Here is a 19,504-nt window from a genome sequence, read left to right as displayed (position 1 = left end):
GGACGGTCTACACTAATGTCTTAATAGTTAGTAGAGATAACAAGTGCAAACTGCTGTCAGTCCCCCCAAGCCCGGAGACACGCGTTGGGCGGACACACCCGGCGCGCCTTCCACATTCTTCTAGAGACCCCCATCCCAGCCGCCAGTTCCCGGACACCGGATTGCTCCCCAAGACAAGCCCAAATCTGGGACCATAAACAAACCGCACCCGAGCGGCCCAAATCGGGATCTGACGGCAATTCCCCAATTCGATTCCATCCCATGGGTTGGCGTTGGCACGACGACGACGGTGACAGCGGCCGGGGCCTCGGCGGTGTCCCTGACCTCGCTGGTGGCGGGGGCGATGGGGCGCAGTGCGCCACGCGACGGGTGGTGCAGTCCCGCTGCCACACGGAGGAAGTCGAGCCCGGCCGATTTGTCCGCAAGTGCGAGAAGACGGAGCAGCTCCTCCGCGACTGCGTCGGCAGGTATAGCCTGTGCCTGGTCCTTTCCCTCAATCCGCTAACGTGGCGTTTAATCGGCGGTGATTGTGATCTTAGGGTCGTGTTATCACTTGTCCGGCTTACAGCTGGTGATGGCTATGGCTTTGGTTTATTGGTTAAGTTAGCCTTTGCCGCTAATTTTACTCTGTTGTACTTGTAACTGGCATTTTTTCTAAGTTAAGGTGTTTCCTTCACTTTTGTTATTGATGACATGATGTGTGCATATATTTACATGTCTTATAGGAACTTGTAAACTCTGCGGTGCATTTTACCGCTGGTCTAATTAGAAGAATGTTAAAGAACTGCGAACTAATCTGCTTCTTTATCCATGTGTGATATGTCAGTATAGGTAATACTGTTAGTACTCATCAAAGATATACAGCATCTCACGGGGAAGACAAAAGTGCAGTGCTGTTGAAAATCATACTGCTATTACTCATTAAAGACATACAACATCTCATGGGAAGGACATACGTGCAGTGCTATTGAAAATCACATCAAGTTTACATGTCTCCGTTAGAATTTTGCACCTTACTTTTATCAGCGATGGGGCAATTCTACTTTTATGTGATGTCCTTTTAATCTTTTACTGACTAATTTATCATATTTTAAGTGCATCATTACAAATTTCCTAATATCATTTTTTTTCCAATTTTGTCATCGATGTGCACTACAAATTTCTTGCTCAGTACCCATGAATGTTTAATCTTTGTTTAGGCCCTCTGAACTGGTGGAATCCAAAACTGAAAACACTGAAGAAGATGTCACAGAAGAAATGAAGAGCGGTTCACTTTCTCTTGGGTTTCCAAGAAACGAGCCCTTCGCATTCCCTGGACTCCGCAGTGACATGGAAGCCCTTGAGAAAGACTTCTTTGGGAGCCTAGGGAACGTCCTGGATGAAGCTGAGCGGATGGCCAACAGCTTCGTCAGATCTTTTGGTTTTCCACCTGCTCATGACAGCGGATCAAGTCCATTTCGAAGACAGCCTGCAGACAGGCATATTGAGGAAGATACCGCAAAGAATAAGACTGAGAGCGACTACTCAGAATTCAGGAGCAAGATTTCAGATGTGTAAGCAGCTGTAGAGCTGCAGTTATCTGGCCTGTGTCCACAGAGCTGAAACCTGAGAAGTGAGAGCTTTGCAATCTCACGGTCCTTATATGTTTCTCTTTGGAACAAAATAGGTACTTGCGGCCTGCAGGTGCTGTTTAGCCTCGCTTAGTATGGTAATCGTAATGGTAGATGAAGTGATTTGCCTGTCAGAGGTGAGGAGTATTATCTGTTATGTTCGGTTTTGCAGGGCCATTTTGTACAGTACTTTTTGCAGACCCAGCATTTGAAATGTTTGCATTCTTGCGCACAGGCTATGTTTGGAGCAGAAAGTTTGTTATGAGCTTTCCCACTTCACCATGTGATGTGTTGATGTCTTGTCTTTTCTTTTCGTTCCTTGCATCCAGCCATGCTTCACGCTGGGCTCCTGAATGTCTAGCGCGGTGCAGTTCTGATCAGAAGCACGTGCCCGGCGAAATTGGCCAAGCACGCGCTCTTCTCATTTGCTTGTCGTGCGCCGGCGAAATGCCTCAGTCGAGCGCATAGTGAAGATCATGCGTTACCGCCTCGGTGATCAAAAGTGGGGCTCATGAACCGTGGAGCGCCTTCAAAGGTTGTCAGCTAGCTGCTGGTGCCTTCTCTAGTTAGAAGATTAGGTATGGGCGTGCGCGCGTGCGGCAAACAGCTAGGTAATGATGAACTCCCCAACTAGAAGATTAGACAAAGGAGACGCATGTATGTTAACTTACATTAGGCAAAATTAGGTGGTGGACACAAAGAAAAGGTGGCCTCGGCCACAGCACATCAAAAAAACTTGGCTTTGAACGGACACACTAAAAAGTTACTTTTATTAGGTACCGGACACTACACCTTTTATTATAATCATTTTTAATAGAAGCTACATGAAAAGACAAAATTGCCCCTGCCTATTCTCTCCTTTCCTCCGCTGAAACTGGATCGCAAAAATGAATCACCTGCTGCTCGCGCCGTCCAGGTGCTCCCGCCGATAGGTTCGTCGGCTCCCTCCATCCGCCGTGTCCTGCTGCCGCACCTCCCTGCTCCAGGCGCACAGGGTCGACACCTTCACCAGTGCCCCAGGCTCAGGTCGGTTCCTGCGTGGGAGGCGACGTGTCACGGCGGCGGCACCTGCTCGTGGCAGGGCGGAAGCACCCAGGAGATGGAGGAACCTCCACGATTCTTCAGCGATATTTTTGCAGAGAACCACGCCGATCTGTCATGGGTTCTCGACGGGTAATATTCTTGCCATTTTCCCCTAGAGTTAAGGTAATTGTAGGCTTGATTTTGCAAAGGAAATCATACCCTAGTTCGTCCTGTTCATATTTGTGCCCCCTGTATGTGTAGGATGGATCCTAATTCGTCCTACAGGCTTGCTGTTCGAGTAGGCGCTTATGTCAAATTAACTGATGATGATGGTCGTGAATATTGTAAGGCATGCAACATTCAAAAGATTTTAGACAGGGATAGCACAAACTGGAATGATTTGCTTCTTGAAATTGCTACAGAAATTAAGTTAGGCTCAAAACAAAAGTTGCGTGTCACCTATTGGGATAATATTAGTCGTAGCTATGAAGAGATTGCTTCTGACCAAAAATTGCTTCATGCAATTGACATGTATTGGGATATAAGGAGGCTTTCAGTGCAAGTGCGTGTTATAGGGAAAGACGATAAGGATCACATACGTGATATTGGCCGGCTGGAGAGCATGCCTTGTGTTTTGCAGGGAAGTAGTGATGCCCCAGCCAACCAAACTATTGCACAACCTTCACTTGAAACTGACTCATCTCTTGTAGAGCCACCAGTTCATCAAATTACGGAAGTGGCTTGGGTGGATGATGACCTAGAGTACGTTGGTCTGAATGATGAGGATCTAATTTCTGATTCATCGGAGTTTGAACCAGATAGTGATGTAGACTATGCTGGTTCAGAGGATGAATTAGTTGTTGAGGATGCATTGGGTTGTGAGACAATTATCCATGTAACTGACTTGGAGAATCCGAAAATAGAAGTTGGTGTAACTTTTGGGAATGGTGATACTTTCAAGAAAGCTATTAGGCAATATGCAATAAAAGGTGAATATGAAATTGCAGCTCCATATTCTGAGGCAACAAGGTATAGAGGCTATTGCAAAGCTGAACAGTGCAAGTGGCGTATACATGCTTCACAATTGCAGGATGGAAGGACTTGGGAGGTTCTTATTATTTTCCCAAATTTTGTATACTATTTTTTTGTATGTTTGTACTTAATTAATTCTTGCTTGTTTCAGATAAAGAAGATGCCTTTTGAACACACTTGTCAAAGCACAGGGAAAGTTGAGAAGAACTGCATGGCAACAAATCATTGGGTCAAGGATCGAGTTCTAGATTGGCTTGCAAAGGACAATAAGATTGGAGCTAAAGAATTAAAGAAAAGGCTAGAGGAGCAGTATCATCTGAAATTGTCATACTGGGTAGTTTGGGATGGAAGAAAGAAGGCTTTGGAGCAACTCAAAGGGAAGTGGGATGATAGTTTTGAGTGTATTTTCAGTTTCAAGACAGAGGTGGAGAAGACCAATCCAGGCAGTTTGGTAGACATTGAATATGAGAAAGTTGGGAAGAAAATGAGGTTTATTAGAATGTTTGTTGCGCTAAAGTCATGTGTGGATGGATTTTTAAATGGTTGCAGGCCTTTCCTTGGTGTGGACTCTACTCATTTGACTGGGAAATGGAAGGGTCAACTTGCATCTGCTACTGCTATTGATGGGAACAATTGGATGTTTCCAGTGTGTCATGGTGTGTTTGGATCAGAGACAACTGACAATTGGGAATGGTTTTTTAGTAGGCTTCATCAAGCAATTGGATCACCTCCAGGCCTAGTGATCTCAACTGATGCAGGCAAAGGAATTGATTCAGCTGTTACTAAAGTGTTCAAAAATGGGGTTGAGCATAGAGAGTGCATGAGACACTTAGTTGCAAACTTCCAAAAGCGATTTCGAGGTGAAGTCTTTGAGAAGCACTTGTGGCCAGCATGTAGAGCTTATCAAAAACACAGGTTTGAAGAGCACTACAATCTAATGTATGAAGCATGTCCTGAAGCCATGAAGTGGATACATAATACTCATAAGCACCTGTGGACACGACACTTGTTCTCTGAAGCAAGCAAGTGTGACTATGTCACAAATAACATAGCTGAAACATTCAACAGCTGGGTTAGACATGAGAAATCCCTTCATGTAGTTGATCTTATGGATAGGATAAGACAGATGGAAATGGAAAAAATGTTCTTGAGAAGAAAAATTGCAAAAAAGCTTGAAGGAAAGATCCTACCTAATGTCATGAAGGAACTCAATACAAGAAGCAGGGGGCTCAGATATGTGTGGAGGTATTCACACAAAGATGGTGGTACTGGTACTGAAATTTTAGGTGAAGTTGAAGGTGTTACAAGGGATCTAGTTCATTGGAGGCATACTGTTGATCTTAAAGAGAGGACATGCACATGTAGGCGCTGGCAAGTTACTGGTCTTCCATGTACACACGCCCTATGTATTATCACCTCACTTCGGGGTCATAATATAGAAGACTATGTTCATGAGTACTATTCTGTGGCAAAGTTCAAGAAAGCCTATGAAAAGTCTGTAAAACCAATGACAGATAGGAATCAATGGCCTAAGATGGACCCTGGATTCAAATTGTGGCCCCCAATTTTGAAAAGGGCAGCCGGTAGACCAAGGGAGAGAAGGTACAAATCAGTTGCAGAAGGTGGCACTAGAAAGAGATCCACAAGATGCAAAAGGTGCAAACAGCTTGGCCACATGGAAAAAACATGCAATGAATATGTTTATGAATCTGATGCACCACCACCTGCCCCTCCAAAGCCAAAAAGAAAGAGAGCCAAGAAAAATGTCACAGTGGTGCCATCTAGTAGTGCTACTAATCCAATACAAGAACAACCTTCACTCGATGAACCATTGTAAGCTTTCAACTCAAACTTGAAACATATCTTACATAGCAGACCACTAACATGCATATCTAAACAATTTACAGTGCTACGCCAACAAGAACTATCACTTCTGTTTCTACACCAAGCCCTATGACAAGAAGGTACAAATGCAACTCCCAAAATTTGGCCATATTGTATTACTTCTTACTAAATTTCACTTAGTTCTTCATTTAGTATGTCAAGGAGGTTGCTGCAACAAAATCCATCTACACCAACCAGAGCTATCACTCCTGTGCAAACACCTAGCCCTATGACAAGGAGGTATAAGCCAATTATGTTTTTCTGGTTATTATCTTTAAAATAATTGTTGACATGCTTTCTATCCATTTTAACCAAAAAAGGTTGCTGGAATTTGAAGCCTCCATAGAGCCTGTTACCTGTGCAGCACTATCTCCTGTAGGCTTCTTGGAGAAGGGAAAGGCAAAGAAGTTGAAGGTTGTCAGGTCTAAGAAAGAGTAGAGAGTGTCAGATCAGTACCATGTATAGTTTTGGTAGCATCAAGATGCCAGATGTGGCTTGAATCTATGATTTCCTTTTGTTGAACCTGTTGAAGGACAGGGGTATATATGTCTTTTATAAATGTATTGATACCTGTTTGATGAGAATATGTTATAATATGTGTTATAGTGTCCAGCACCAAATTGCCATAGAGTAATAATGTGTTCTGTCAAAGACATGTTTCTTTAGTGTGTTGTGGCAAAGGCCACCTTTTTTCAGTGTCCAGCACCCAATTTCGCCCTTACATTATGGATCAGTCATGTACCACGATAACATCCATCCCTTTGTTTTGCTCACATTCCAGATGAGTTAGCACCCAATAGCAGAAAAGACACGTACGATTTGCTATAGTTTCAGGCTTTGGAACAACCAAACGTTCATAATTTCTAGGCGAAATTGGGTGCTGGACACTGAAAAAAGGTGGCCTTTGCCACAACACACTAAAGAAACATGTCTTTGACAGAACACATTATTACTCTATGGCAATTTGCTGCTGGACACTATAACACATATTATAACATATTCTCATCAAACAGGTATCAATACATTTATAAAAGACATATATACCCCTGTCCTTCAACAGGTTCAACAAAAGGAAATCATAGATTCAAGCCACATCTGGCATCTTGATGCTACCAAAACTATACATGGTACTGATCTGACACTCTCTACTCTTTCTTAGACCTGACAACCTTCAACTTCTTTGCCTTTCCCTTCTCCAAGAAGCCTACAGGAGATAGTGCTGCACAGGTAACAGGCTCTATGGAGGCTTCAAATTCCAGCAACCTTTTTTGGTTAAAATGGATAGAAAGCATGTCAACAATTATTTTAAAGATAATAACCAGAAAAACATAATTGGCTTATACCTCCTTGTCATAGGGCTAGGTGTTTGCACAGGAGTGATAGCTCTGGTTGGTGTAGATGGATTTTGTTGCAACAACCTCCTTGACATACTAAATGAAGAACTAAGTGAAATTTAGTAAGAAGTAATACAATATGGCCAAATTTTGGGAGTTGCATTTGTACCTTCTTGTCATAGGGCTTGGTGTAGAAACAGAAGTGATAGTTCTTGTTGGCGTAGCACTGTAAATTGTTTAGATATGCATGTTAGTGGTCTGCTATGTAAGATATGTTTCAAGTTTGAGTTGAAAGCTTACAATGGTTCATCGAGTGAAGGTTGTTCTTGTATTGGATTAGTAGCACTACTAGATGGCACCACTGTGACATTTTTCTTGGCTCTCTTTCTTTTTGGCTTTGGAGGGGCAGGTGGTGGTGCATCAGATTCATAAACATATTCATTGCATGTTTTTTCCATGTGGCCAAGCTGTTTGCACCTTTTGCATCTTGTGGATCTCTTTCTAGTGCCACCTTCTGCAACTGATTTGTACCTTCTCTCCCTTGGTCTACCGGCTGCCCTTTTCAAAATTGGGGGCCACAATTTGAATCCAGGGTCCATCTTAGGCCATTGATTCCTATCTGTCATTGGTTTTACAGACTTTTCATAGGCTTTCTTGAACTTTGCCACAGAATAGTACTCATGAACATAGTCTTCTATATTATGACCCCGAAGTGAGGTGATAATACATAGGGCGTGTGTACATGGAAGACCAGTAACTTGCCAGCGCCTACATGTGCATGTCCTCTCTTTAAGATCAACAGTATGCCTCCAATGAACTAGATCCCTTGTAACACCTTCAACTTCACCTAAAATTTCAGTACCAGTACCACCATCTTTGTGTGAATACCTCCACACATATCTGAGCCCCCTGCTTCTTGTATTGAGTTCCTTCATGACATTAGGTAGGATCTTTCCTTCAAGCTTTTTTGCAATTTTTCTTCTCAAGAACATTTTTTCCATTTCCATTTGTCTTATCCTATCCATAAGATCAACTACATGAAGGGATTTCTCATGTCTAACCCAGCTGTTGAATGTTTCAGCTATGTTATTTGTGACATAGTCACACTTGCTTGCTTCAGAGAACAAGTGTCGTGTCCACAGGTGCTTATGAGTATTATGTATCCACTTCATGGCTTCAGGACATGCTTCATACATTAGATTGTAGTGCTCTTCAAACCTGTGTTTTTGATAAGCTCTACATGCTGGCCACAAGTGCTTCTCAAAGACTTCACCTCGAAATCGCTTTTGGAAGTTTGCAACTAAGTGTCTCATGCACTCTCTATGCTCAACCCCATTTTTGAACACTTTAGTAACAGCTGAATCAATTCCTTTGCCTGCATCAGTTGAGATCACTAGGCCTGGAGGTGATCCAATTGCTTGATGAAGCCTACTAAAAAACCATTCCCAATTGTCAGTTGTCTCTGATCCAAACACACCATGACACACTGGAAACATCCAATTGTTCCCATCAATAGCAGTAGCAGATGCAAGTTGACCCTTCCATTTCCCAGTCAAATGAGTAGAGTCCACACCAAGGAAAGGCCTGCAACCATTTAAAAATCCATCCACACATGACTTTAGCGCAACAAACATTCTAATAAACCTCATTTTCTTCCCAACTTTCTCATATTCAATGTCTACCAAACTGCCTGGATTGGTCTTCTCCACCTCTGTCTTGAAACTGAAAATACACTCAAAACTATCATCCCACTTCCCTTTGAGTTGCTCCAAAGCCTTCTTTCTTCCATCCCAAACTACCCAGTATGACAATTTCAGATGATACTGCTCCTCTAGCCTTTTCTTTAATTCTTTAGCTCCAATCTTATTGTCCTTTGCAAGCCAATCTAGAACTCGATCCTTGACCCAATGATTTGTTGCCATGCAGTTCTTCTCAACTTTCCCTGTGCTTTGACAAGTGTGTTCAAAAGGCATCTTCTTTATCTGAAACAAGCAAGAATTAATTAAGTACAAACATACAAAAAAATAGTATACAAAATTTGGGAAAATAATAAGAACCTCCCAAGTCCTTCCATCCTGCAATTGTGAAGCATGTATACGCCACTTGCACTGTTCAGCTTTGCAATAGCCTCTATACCTTGTTGCCTCAGAATATGGAGCTGCAATTTCATATTCACCTTTTATTGCATATTGCCTAATAGCTTTCTTGAAAGTATCACCATCCCCAAAAGTTACACCAACTTCTATTTTCGGATTCTCCAAGTCAGTTACATGGATAATTGTCTCACAACCCAATGCATCCTCAACAACTAATTCATCCTCTGAACCAGCATAGTCTACATCACTATCTGGTTCAAACTCCGATGAATCAGAAATTAGATCCTCATCATTCAGACCAACGTACTCTAGGTCATCATCCACCCAAGCCACTTCCGTAATTTGATGAACTGGTGGCTCTACAAGAGATGAGTCAGTTTCAAGTGAAGGTTGTGCAATAGTTTGGTTGGCTGGGGCATCACTACTTCCCTGCAAAACACAAGGCATGCTCTCCAGCCGGCCAATATCACGTATGTGATCCTTATCGTCTTTCCCTATAACACGCACTTGCACTGAAAGCCTCCTTATATCCCAATACATGTCAATTGCATGAAGCAATTTTTGGTCAGAAGCAATCTCTTCATAGCTACGACTAATATTATCCCAATAGGTGACACGCAACTTTTGTTTTGAGCCTAACTTAATTTCTGTAGCAATTTCAAGAAGCAAATCATTCCAGTTTGTGCTATCCCTGTCTAAAATCTTTTGAATGTTGCATGCCTTACAATATTCACGACCATCATCATCAGTTAATTTGACATAAGCGCCTACTCGAACAGCAAGCCTGTAGGACGAATTAGGATCCATCCTACACATACAGGGGGCACAAATATGAACAGGACGAACTAGGGTATGATTTCCTTTGCAAAATCAAGCCTACAATTACCTTAACTCTAGGGGAAAATGGCAAGAATATTACCCGTCGAGAACCCATGACAGATCGGCGTGGTTCTCTGCAAAAATATCGCTGAAGAATCGTGGAGGTTCCTCCATCTCCTGGGTGCTTCCGCCCTGCCACGAGCAGGTGCCGCCGCCGTGACACGTCGCCTCCCACGCAGGAACCGACCTGAGCCTGGGGCACTGGTGAAGGTGTCGACCCTGTGCGCCTGGAGCAGGGAGGTGCGGCAGCAGGACACGGCGGATGGAGGGAGCCGACGAACCTATCGGCGGGAGCACCTAGACGGCGCGAGCAGCAGGTGATTCATTTTTGCGATCCAGTTTCAGCGGAGGAAAGGAGAGAATAGGCAGGGGCAATTTTGTCTTTTCATGTAGCTTCTATTAAAAATGATTATAATAAAAGGTGTAGTGTCCGGTACCTAATAAAAGTAACTTTTTAGTGTGTCCGTTCAAAGCCAAGTTTTTTTGATGTGCTGTGGCCGAGGCCACCTTTTCTTTGTGTCCACCACCTAATTTTGCCTAATTTCTAGACAGGTGTTTAGTTCTAACATCCTAAAAGTGACTTAAGTCCCTAAACTATCGAACTGTATGACTAAAAAAGACCAGTTAAATATAGGGGTAGATATCGAGTCAGCTCGGTTCGTTATGACTCGTTACTGTAACGAGTCGGCTCAGCTCGTTAACTAACGAGCTAAACATCTGGCTCAGCTCGGCTCGTTAGGGAGGTCGAGCCAGCTCGTTAGGCTCACAAACCACACAATCAAATACAAAAATCTATGTACATAAATATATATAACAAAAAAATCATATTTTAAATGTTTAACACTACAAACCCAAAACCTTTATAATATTATTATCATATTATCGTCATATTAAATTGAATAACCAAATATGTATTAACTTATAGATTTACAAACTCTTGTTATAATAAGATAGAAACAAACATCGTTATAAAGCAATTCATCATCCATTCCATGTAACATTTCATTGCACAACACTAACATCATATGTTGCTAGAAAACAAAGTTCACAAAATCATAACCAATAATCAAATATTAAATATGCAATGTATATATATAGCTATACAATAATGGGCACATCCACACATGTCCATATCACAGATCATAACTATTAGAAGACAAGACTATAAGTGATGAAGTGACACCAACGACTAGACAAACTTGTGTTGTGGCTTGACTCGTTTGGCTCGCGAGCTACCTCACGAGCTAACTTGAGATGACTCATTAGAGAACCGAGCTAGAATGCTAGCTTGGCTCGCTACAAAATTAAAACTAGCCGAGTCGAGTCGAGCTATTAACGAGTCGAGTCGAGCGAGTTATCAAGCCACGAGTATTTCGTCCAGCCCTACCCAAATAGAAACTCTAGGGACCATGGGGTGTGTTTGATTCCTCTAACTAAATTGTGGTATCTATCACCAAATATTTGGATGCTAGTCAAAAATATTAAATATGGTCTAATTATACTAGACAAGATGAACCTTTTATTTACTAATTGTGGATTTGGGTCCCTTCATTTTGAAGGAAATTGAAATTTACTTAATATGATCGGATATTTAGTTTGGAATTTGACATTCCACTACTTCTCAAAGTTTAGACATAAGCATATCTCAGATTTATAGGCTGTGGAAGTGGAAATTGAGTTTATGTATCACTAGTCTATGATTCTACTCTGCAATTTATGACATGTCCTACGGCTCACTCATCTATAGTAGAAATGTAGTACATAAATATCTCCCTCATATGACCAATGGTAGTATATAAATATATTGTGTATAAAACCACATTATATTAATTTATATATGCCTAAATTATGAATAATATAATAGAATTCATATCAAGAGATTCAAACGGGGCTTTAATAAATTTGTTCCGTCGCGTCTATATAATTGGTTTTATATTTAATATTTATAATGGATATTTAAACATTTTGATAAGAACTAAATTTTAGTTCTATCACATCAAATATTTGAATACTAGTTAAAAGTATTAAATATAGTCTAATTATAAAACTAATTACATAGATAAGAACTAAACGGTAAAACGAGTCTATTAAGCCTAATTAGTTCATGATTCAATCATGTGATGCTATAGTAAACATTTTCTAATCGTAGATTAATTAGGCTTAACGATTTATCTCGTCGTTTAGCCTTCATCTATATAATTAGGTTTGCAATTAGACTATATTTAATACTTATAATAATACTAGGTGAGTGCCTGTGCGCTGCAACGGGGACATATAATAACTGAAAGTCGCCTAGAGGGGGGTGAATAGGGCGAAACTGAAATTTACAAAGTTAATCACAACTACAAGCTAGGTTAGCGTTAGAAATATAATCAAGTCCGCGAGAGAGGGTGCAAAACAAATCGCAAGCAAATAAAGAGTGTGACACGCGGATTTGTTTTACCGAGGTTCGGTTTTCGCAAACCTACTCCCCGTTGAGGTGGTCACAAAGACCGGGTCTCTTTCAACCCTTTCCCTCTCTCAAACGGTCCCTCGGACCGAGTGAGCTTTTCTTCTCAATTACTTGGAACACAAAGTTCCTACAAGGATCACCACACGATTGGTGTCTCTTGCCTCAATTACAAGTGAGTTTGATCTCAAGAAAGAATGAGAAAGAAAGCAATCCAAGCGCAAGAGCTCAAAAGAACACAACAAATCACTCTCACTTAACACTAATGCTTTTGTGGAATTGGGAGAGGATTTGATCACTTGGGTGTGTCTTGTATTGAATGCCTAGCTCTTGTAAGTGGTTGGAAGTGTGAAAACCTGGATGACTTGAATGTGGGGTGGTTGGGGGTATTTATAACCCCAACCACCAAACTAGACGTTTGGTGGAGGCTGCTGTCGCATGGCGCACCGGACAGTCCGGTGCGCCACCGGACAGTGTCCGGTGCGCCAGCCACGTCACCAGGCCGTTGGGTTCCGACCGTTGGAGCTCTGACTTGTGGGCCCGCCTGGCTGTCCGGTGGTGCACCGGATAAGTCCTGTAGACTGTCCGGTGTGCCACCCGCGCGTGACCTGCTCCTCTGCGCGCGCTGGCGCGCATTAAATGCGTTGCAGACGACCGTTGGCGCGAAGTAGCCATTGCTCCGCTGGCTCACCGGACAGTCCGGTGAATTATAGCGGAGCAGGAATCCGAAGCTGGCGAGTTCAGAGACGCTCTCCTCTGGAGCACCGGACACTGTCCGGTGTGCACCAGACATGTCCGGTGAATTATAGCGAAGCGCCTCTGAAAATTTCCGAAGGTGCGAAGTTTAGCTTGGAGTCCCCTGGTGCACCGGACACTGTCCGGTGGTGCATCGGACACTATCCGGTGCACAACGGACATTCCGGTGCGCCAGACCAGGGTTGCCTTCGGTTATCCCTTGCTCTCTTTGTTGAACTCATTTCTTGGTCTTTTTATTGGCTAAGTGTGAACCTTTGGCACCTGTATAACTTATACACTAGAGCAAACTAGTTAGTCCAATTATTTGTGTTGGGCAATTCAACCACCAAAATCAATTAGGAAAATAGGTGTAAGCCTAATTCCCTTTCAATCTCCCCATTTTTGGTGATTGAAGCCAACACGAACCAAAGCAAATATAGAGGTGCATAATTGAACTAGTTTGCATAATGTAAGTGCAAAGGTTACTTGGAATTGAGCCAATATAACTACTCATAAGATATGCATGGATTGTTTCTTTTATTTTTAACATTTTGGACCACGCTTGCACCACATGTTTTGTTTTTGCAAATTCTTTTGTAAATCCTTTTCAAAGTCCTTTTGCAAATAGTCAAAGGTAAATGAATAAGATTATGCGAAGTATTTTCAAGATTTAAAATTTTCTCCCCCTATTCCAAATGCTTTTCCTTTGACTAAACAAAGCTCCCCCTAGATAAATTCCTCCTCTTAGTGTTCAAAAGGGTTTTAAGATAATTTTGAAAATATTACTCTACCAATTTGAAAAACCATATCAATTGAAAAACTCTTTCTAAAATTAGTACCAATTGAAAACCAAATTTTTTAAATTGGTGGTGGTGCGATCCTTTTGCTTTGGGCTCATGCTCTCTCCCCTTTGGCATAAATCGCCAAAAACGGAATCATTAGAGCCCTTTAAATAACTTTCTCCCCCTTTGGTAAAAGACATATGAGTGAAGATTATACTAAAGCCGGAGAGTTGCTCGGAGCGACGGCGAAGGATGAGTTATGGAGCGGAGTGGAAGCCTTTGTCTTTGCCAAAGACTCCAATTCCCTTTCAATACACCTATGACTTGGTTTGAAATATACTTGAAAACATATTAGTCATAGTATATAAAAGAGACATGATCAAAGGTATATAAGTGAGCTATGTATGCAAGACATCAAAAGAAATTCCTAGAATCAAGAATATTTAGCTCATGCCTAAGTTTGTTAAAAGTTTGTTCATCAAGTGGCTTGGTAAAGATATCGGCTAATTGATCTTTAGTGTTAATATAAGCAATCTCGATATCTCCCTTTTGTTGGTGATCCCTTAGAAAATGATACCGAATGCCTATGTGTTTAGTGCGGCTATGTTCAACGGGATTATCCGCCATGCGGATTGCACTCTCATTATCACATAGAAGAGGAACTTTGGTTAGATTATAACCGTAGTCCCTAAGGGTTTGCCTCATCCAAAGCAATTGCACGCAACAATGGCCTGCGGCAATATACTCGGCTTCGGCGGTAGAAAGAGCTACGAAATTTTGCTTCTTTGAAGCCCAAGACACCAAGGATCTTCCCAAGAACTGGCAAATCCCCGATGTGCTCTTCATATTAATTTTACACCCTGCCCAATCGGCATCCGAATAACCTATCAAATCAAATGTGGATCCCCTAGGATACCAAAGCCCAAACTTAGGAGTATAAACTAAATATCTCAAGATTCGTTTTACGGTCGTAAGGTGAGCTTCCTTAGGGTCGGCTTGGAATCTTGCACACATGCATACGGAAAGCATAATATCCGGTCGAGATGCACATAAATAGAGTAAAGAACCTATCATCGACCGGTGTACCTTTTGATCCACGGACTTACCTTCCGTGTCGAGGTCGAGATGCCCATTGGTTCCCATGGGTGTCTTGATGGGTTTGGCGTCCTTCATCCCAAACTTGCTTAGAATATCTTGAGTATACTTTGTTTGGCTTAGGAAGGTACCTTCTTGGAGTTGCTTCACTTGAAATCCTAAGAAGTACTTCAACTCCCGCATCATAGACATCTCGAATTTTTGTGTCATGATCCTACTAAATTCTTCACATGTAGACTCGTTAGTAGACCCAAATATAATATCATCAACATAAATTTGGCATACAAACAAGTCATTTTCAAGAGTTTTAGTGAAGAGTGTAGGATCGGCTTTTCCAACTTTGAAGCCATTAGTGATAAGAAAATCTCTAAGACATTCATATCATGCTCTTGGGGCTTGCTTGAGCCCATAAAGTGCCTTAGAGAGTTTATAAACATGGTTAGGGTACTCACTATCTTCAAAGCCGGGAGGTTGCTCAACATAGACCTCTTCCTTGATTGGTCCATTGAGGAAGGCACTCTTCACGTCCATTTGATAAAGCTTAAAGCCATGGTAAGTAGCATAGGCTAATAATATACGAATTGACTCAAGCCTAGCTACGGGTGCATAGGTTTCACCGAAATCCAAACCTTCGACTTGGGAGTATCCTTTGGCCACAAGTCGGGCTTTGTTCCTTGTCACCACACCATGCTCGTCTTGCTTGTTGCGGAACACCCATTTGGTTCCTACAACATTTTGATTAGGACGTGGAACTAAATACCATACCTTATTCCTAGTGAAGTTGTTGAGCTCCTCTTGCATCGCCACCACCCAATCCGAATCTTGAAGTGCTTCCTCTACCCTGTGTGGCTCAATAGAGGAAACAAAAGAGTAATGCTCACAAAAATGTGCAACACGAGATCTAGTAGTTACCCCCTTGTTAATGTCGCCGAGGATGGTGTCGACGGGGTGATCTTGTTGGATTGCTTGGTGGACTCTTGGGTGTGGCGGCCTTGGTTCTTCATCCTCCTTGTCTTGATCATTTGCATCTCCCCCTTGATCATTGTCGTCATCTTGAGGTGGCTCATTTGCTTGATCTTCTCCTTCATCAACTTGAGCCTCATCCTTATTTTGAGTTGGTGGAGATACTTGAGTGGAGGAGGATGGTTGATCTTGTGCACTTGGAGGCTCTTCGGATTCCTTAGGACATACATCCCCAATGGACATGTTTCTTAGCGCGATGCATGGAGCCTCTTCATCACCTATCTCATCAAGATCAACTTGCTCTACTTGAGAGTCGTTAGTCTCATCAAACACAACGTCACAAGAAACTTCAACTTGTCCAGAGGACTTGTTAAAGACTCTATATGCTCTTGTGTTTGAATCATATCCTAGTAAAAAGCCTTCTACAGTCTTAGGAGCAAATTTAGATTTTCTACCTCTTTTAACAAGGATAAAGCATTTGCTACCAAAGACTCTAAAATATGAAATGTTGGGCTTTTTACCGGTTAGGAGTTCATATGATGTCTTCTTGAGGATTCGGTGTAGATATAACCGGTTGATGGCGTAGCAAGCGGTGTTGACCGCCTCGGCCCAAAACCGATCCGAAGTCTTGTACTCATCAAGCATGGTTCTTGCCATGTCCAATAGAGTTCTATTCTTCCTCTCCACTACACCATTTTGTTGTGGCGTGTAGGGAGAAGAGAACTCATGCTTGATGCCCTCCTCCTCAAGGAAGCCTTCGATTTGTGAGTTCTTGAACTCCGTCCCGTTATCGCTTCTAATCTTCTTGATCCTTAAGCCGAACTCGTTTTGAGCTCGTCTCAAGAATCCCTTTAAGGTCTCTTGGGTATGAGATTTTTCCTGCAAAAAGAATACCCAAGTGAAGCAAGAATAATCATCCACAATAACTAAACAGTACTTACTCCCGACGATGCTTATGTAAGCAATCGGACCGAATAGGTCCATGTGTAGGAGCTCTAGTGGCCTGTCAGTCGTCATGATGTTCTTGTGTGGATGATGGGCACCAACTTGCTTCCCAGCTTGGCATGCACTACAAATCCTGTCTTTCTCAAAATGAACATTTGTTAATCCTAAAATGTGCTCTCCCTTTAAAAGCTTATGAAGATTCTTCATCCCAACATGGGCTAGTCGGCGGTGCCAGAGCCAACCCATATTAGTCTTAGCAATTAAGCAAGTGTCGAGTTCAGCTCTATCAAAATCTACTAAGTATAGCTGACCCTCTAACACTCCCTTAAATGCTATTGAATCATCACTTCTTCTAAAGACAGTGACACCTACATCAGTAAAAAGATAGTTGTAGCCCATTTTGCATAATTGAGAAACGGAAAGCAAATTGTAATCTAATGAATCTACAAGAAAAACATTGGAAATAGAGTGGTCAGGAGATATAGCAATTTTACTCAATCCTTTGACCAAACCTTGATTTCCATCCCCGAATGTGATCGCTCTTTGGGGATCTTGGTTTTTCTCATAGGAGGAGAACATTTTCTTCTCCCCTGTCATGTGGTTTGTTGAGAGCACCTAGAGGGGGGTGAATAGGTGATCCTGAATTACTTGAAACTTAAGCCACAAAAACTTGGTTAAGTGTTAGCACAATAATCGCCAAGTGGCTAGAGAGGAGTCTCAACAAAACACAATAACCACAAAGATATCAATCACAGAGATGGCACGGTGGTTATCCCGTGGTTCGGCCAAGACCAACGCTTGCCTACTCCACGTTGTGGCGTCCCAACGGACGAGGGTTGCAATCAACCCCTCTCAAGCGGTCCAAAGACCCACTTGAATACCACGGTGTTTTGCTTGCTTTTCTTAATTCCGTTTGCGAGGAATCTCCACAACTTGGAGTCTCTCGCCCTTACACTTGAAGTTCACAAGGAAGCACGAAGTAAGGGAGGGATGAGCAACACACACAAGACACAAAACCAGAATGTCAACACGCACACAAGTCGCAACAAGAGCTCGCAACACAACCCGACGAGTTCACAACTCAACAAGAGCTCTAGATGCTATCACAAAGAAACAAATGCGTGGAATCGAAGTCTTGGTGCTTAGGAATGCTTTGAGTATACTTAATGTACTCCTCCATGCGCCTAGGGGTCCTTTTTATAGCCCCAAGGCAGCTAGGAGCCGTTGAGAACATTCCAGGAAGGCTGATCTTGCCTTCTGTCGCCTGGCGCACCGGACAGTCCGGTGCACCACCGGACACTGTCCGGTGTGGATCTCCTTCCTTATTTGGCGAAGCCGACCGTTGCAGATTAAGAGCCGTTGGCGCACCGGACACTGTCCGGTGTACACCGGACAGTCCGATGCTCCAATGTGACCGTTGGCTCGGCCACGCGTCACGCGCGGAATCCTCGGCCGACCGTTGCCCCGGCAGGCCGTTGGCTCACCGGACAGTCCGGTGCACCACCGGACAGTCCGGTGAATTTTAGCCGTACGCCGTTAATCATCTCCCGAGAGCGACGAGTTCGCCTGTGAACAGCTCACCGGACAGTCCGGTGCACCACCGGACAGTCCGGTGAATTATAGTCGTACACCTCCGTCGAACTCTCGAGAACAGCAAGTTCGCCAGAGCTAGTCCGGCACACCGGACACTGTCCGGTGCACCACCAGACAGTCCGGTGCACCCAGACTGCGCTGACCTTGGCTGACCTTAGCCATCTCTTCTCCAATTCGATTTTTCCTGTTTCCAGCACTTAGACACAATACATTAGTCCATAAAACAATGTACTAAGTCTAGAAACATACCTTTTGACATGATTTGCACTTTGTCCACCACTTTGCATAGATTAACACAAAAGCACTTGTGTTGGCACTCAATCACCAAAATACTTAGAAATGGCCCAAGGGCACATTTCCCTTTCAATCTCCCCCCTTTTTGGTGATTTATGCCAACACAACATAAAGCAACTAGAACAAGTGCAATATCAATGCAAATGAAAACTCAAAATTGTTTTGATTCAATTTTGAGATATATGGATCACTCTTTGCCACCACTCGGTTTGTTTTTGCAAATCAAGCTCAATTTTCTATCTCTAAGTCAAACACACTTGTTAAGACATAAAGAGAGTCATTCCAAGAGAAATTGATTCAAGAATTCAAAAACTCCCCCTTTTTCTCATAATCAACACTTCTCCCCACAAGAAGCCAACTTTTGACAAGAGAGACAATAAAAGAGTTTTGACAAACCAAAAGCTCTATTCTACTATTTTCAGAAACTCTCAAGTGGTAGCTGATCCATTTATTGCTTTGGCCTTTATTTTCTCCCCCTTTGGCATCAAGCACCAAAACGGGATCAATTTTGGCCCTAGAACCCCATTGCCTCACCAAAATCTTCAATAAGAATACAAAGGCAATAAGAGTACGAAGATGAACTTGGAAAAAGTTACTCTTTCATCAGAGTGCAGTTGAAGTCTTGCATGGTCCAAGTCCACCTTTTCCCTTTCAAACCACCTTTGAGACTGAATTAAGCAAACTTAAGCACACAGTTAGTCTTAAAGGGTCAAGTTGTAGCACATCTCCCCCTAAATTTGTGCATCACTTGCAAAGGACTTGTGAGGTCCGGGGAATGCATGTACAACTT

At 42.6% G+C, this 19,504-nt stretch overlaps 3 protein-coding genes and 1 long non-coding RNA gene across 4 annotated transcripts; 2 read left to right on the top strand and 2 right to left on the bottom strand.

The window, feature by feature from the left end:
- The first annotated feature begins 162 nt into the window (after window positions 1-162).
- Window positions 163-1,847, top strand: LOC100286310 (uncharacterized). The gene is made up of 2 exons (NM_001159197.2): window positions 163-467; window positions 1,200-1,847. The coding sequence occupies exons 1-2, from the start codon at window positions 262-264 to the stop codon at window positions 1,555-1,557; spliced, it is 564 nt and encodes a 187-aa protein (NP_001152669.1). The 5' UTR covers window positions 163-261; the 3' UTR covers window positions 1,558-1,847.
- A 780-nt stretch (window positions 1,848-2,627) lies between these two features.
- On the top strand, window positions 2,628-6,145 carry LOC109945318 (uncharacterized). The gene is made up of 5 exons (XM_023302032.2): window positions 2,628-3,741; window positions 3,817-5,498; window positions 5,573-5,629; window positions 5,703-5,789; window positions 5,870-6,145. The coding sequence occupies exons 1-5, from the start codon at window positions 2,887-2,889 to the stop codon at window positions 5,985-5,987; spliced, it is 2,799 nt and encodes a 932-aa protein (XP_023157800.1). The 5' UTR covers window positions 2,628-2,886; the 3' UTR covers window positions 5,988-6,145.
- A 391-nt stretch (window positions 6,146-6,536) lies between these two features.
- LOC111591194 (uncharacterized) lies at window positions 6,537-6,979 on the bottom strand. Its single transcript, XR_002750362.2, has 2 exons — window positions 6,893-6,979; window positions 6,537-6,812 (listed from the first exon to the last, which is right to left on the bottom strand). It is a non-coding gene; the product is annotated as an uncharacterized lncRNA (long non-coding RNA).
- Window positions 6,980-7,179: 200 nt separating this feature from the next.
- Window positions 7,180-10,038, bottom strand: LOC103652464 (uncharacterized). The gene is made up of 2 exons (XM_020551006.3): window positions 8,941-10,038; window positions 7,180-8,865 (listed from the first exon to the last, which is right to left on the bottom strand). Exons 1-2 carry the CDS (start codon window positions 9,793-9,795, stop codon window positions 7,180-7,182), a joined length of 2,541 nt encoding a protein of 846 aa, XP_020406595.1. The 5' UTR covers window positions 9,796-10,038.
- Window positions 10,039-19,504: the final 9,466 nt, after the last annotated feature.

The sequence above is a fragment of the Zea mays genome, chromosome 3, assembly GCF_902167145.1.
Source record: "Zea mays cultivar B73 chromosome 3, Zm-B73-REFERENCE-NAM-5.0, whole genome shotgun sequence".
In the NCBI taxonomy this organism is placed as follows: Eukaryota; Viridiplantae; Streptophyta; class Magnoliopsida; order Poales; family Poaceae; genus Zea; species Zea mays.
The sequence above is the reverse complement of the archived record's forward strand: the minus strand, read 5'-3'. Positions and strand labels throughout refer to the sequence as shown.

Coding starts and splice junctions, on each gene's coding strand:
- LOC100286310 (NM_001159197.2), top strand. CDS start 262: ATGGGTTGGCGTTGGCACGACGACGACGGTGACAGCGGCCGGGGCCTC. Junction 468..1,199: donor CTCCGCGACTGCGTCGGCAG/GTATAGCCTGTG, acceptor ATCTTTGTTTAG/GCCCTCTGAACTGGTGGAAT.
- LOC109945318 (XM_023302032.2), top strand. CDS start 2,887: ATGTGTAGGATGGATCCTAATTCGTCCTACAGGCTTGCTGTTCGAGTA. Junction 5,499..5,572: donor CCTTCACTCGATGAACCATT/GTAAGCTTTCAA, acceptor AACAATTTACAG/TGCTACGCCAACAAGAACTA. Junction 5,630..5,702: donor CCAAGCCCTATGACAAGAAG/GTACAAATGCAA, acceptor TTCTTCATTTAG/TATGTCAAGGAGGTTGCTGC.
- LOC103652464 (XM_020551006.3), bottom strand. CDS start 9,795: ATGTGTAGGATGGATCCTAATTCGTCCTACAGGCTTGCTGTTCGAGTA. Junction 8,866..8,940: donor AGGATGGAAGGACTTGGGAG/GTTCTTATTATT, acceptor TGCTTGTTTCAG/ATAAAGAAGATGCCTTTTGA.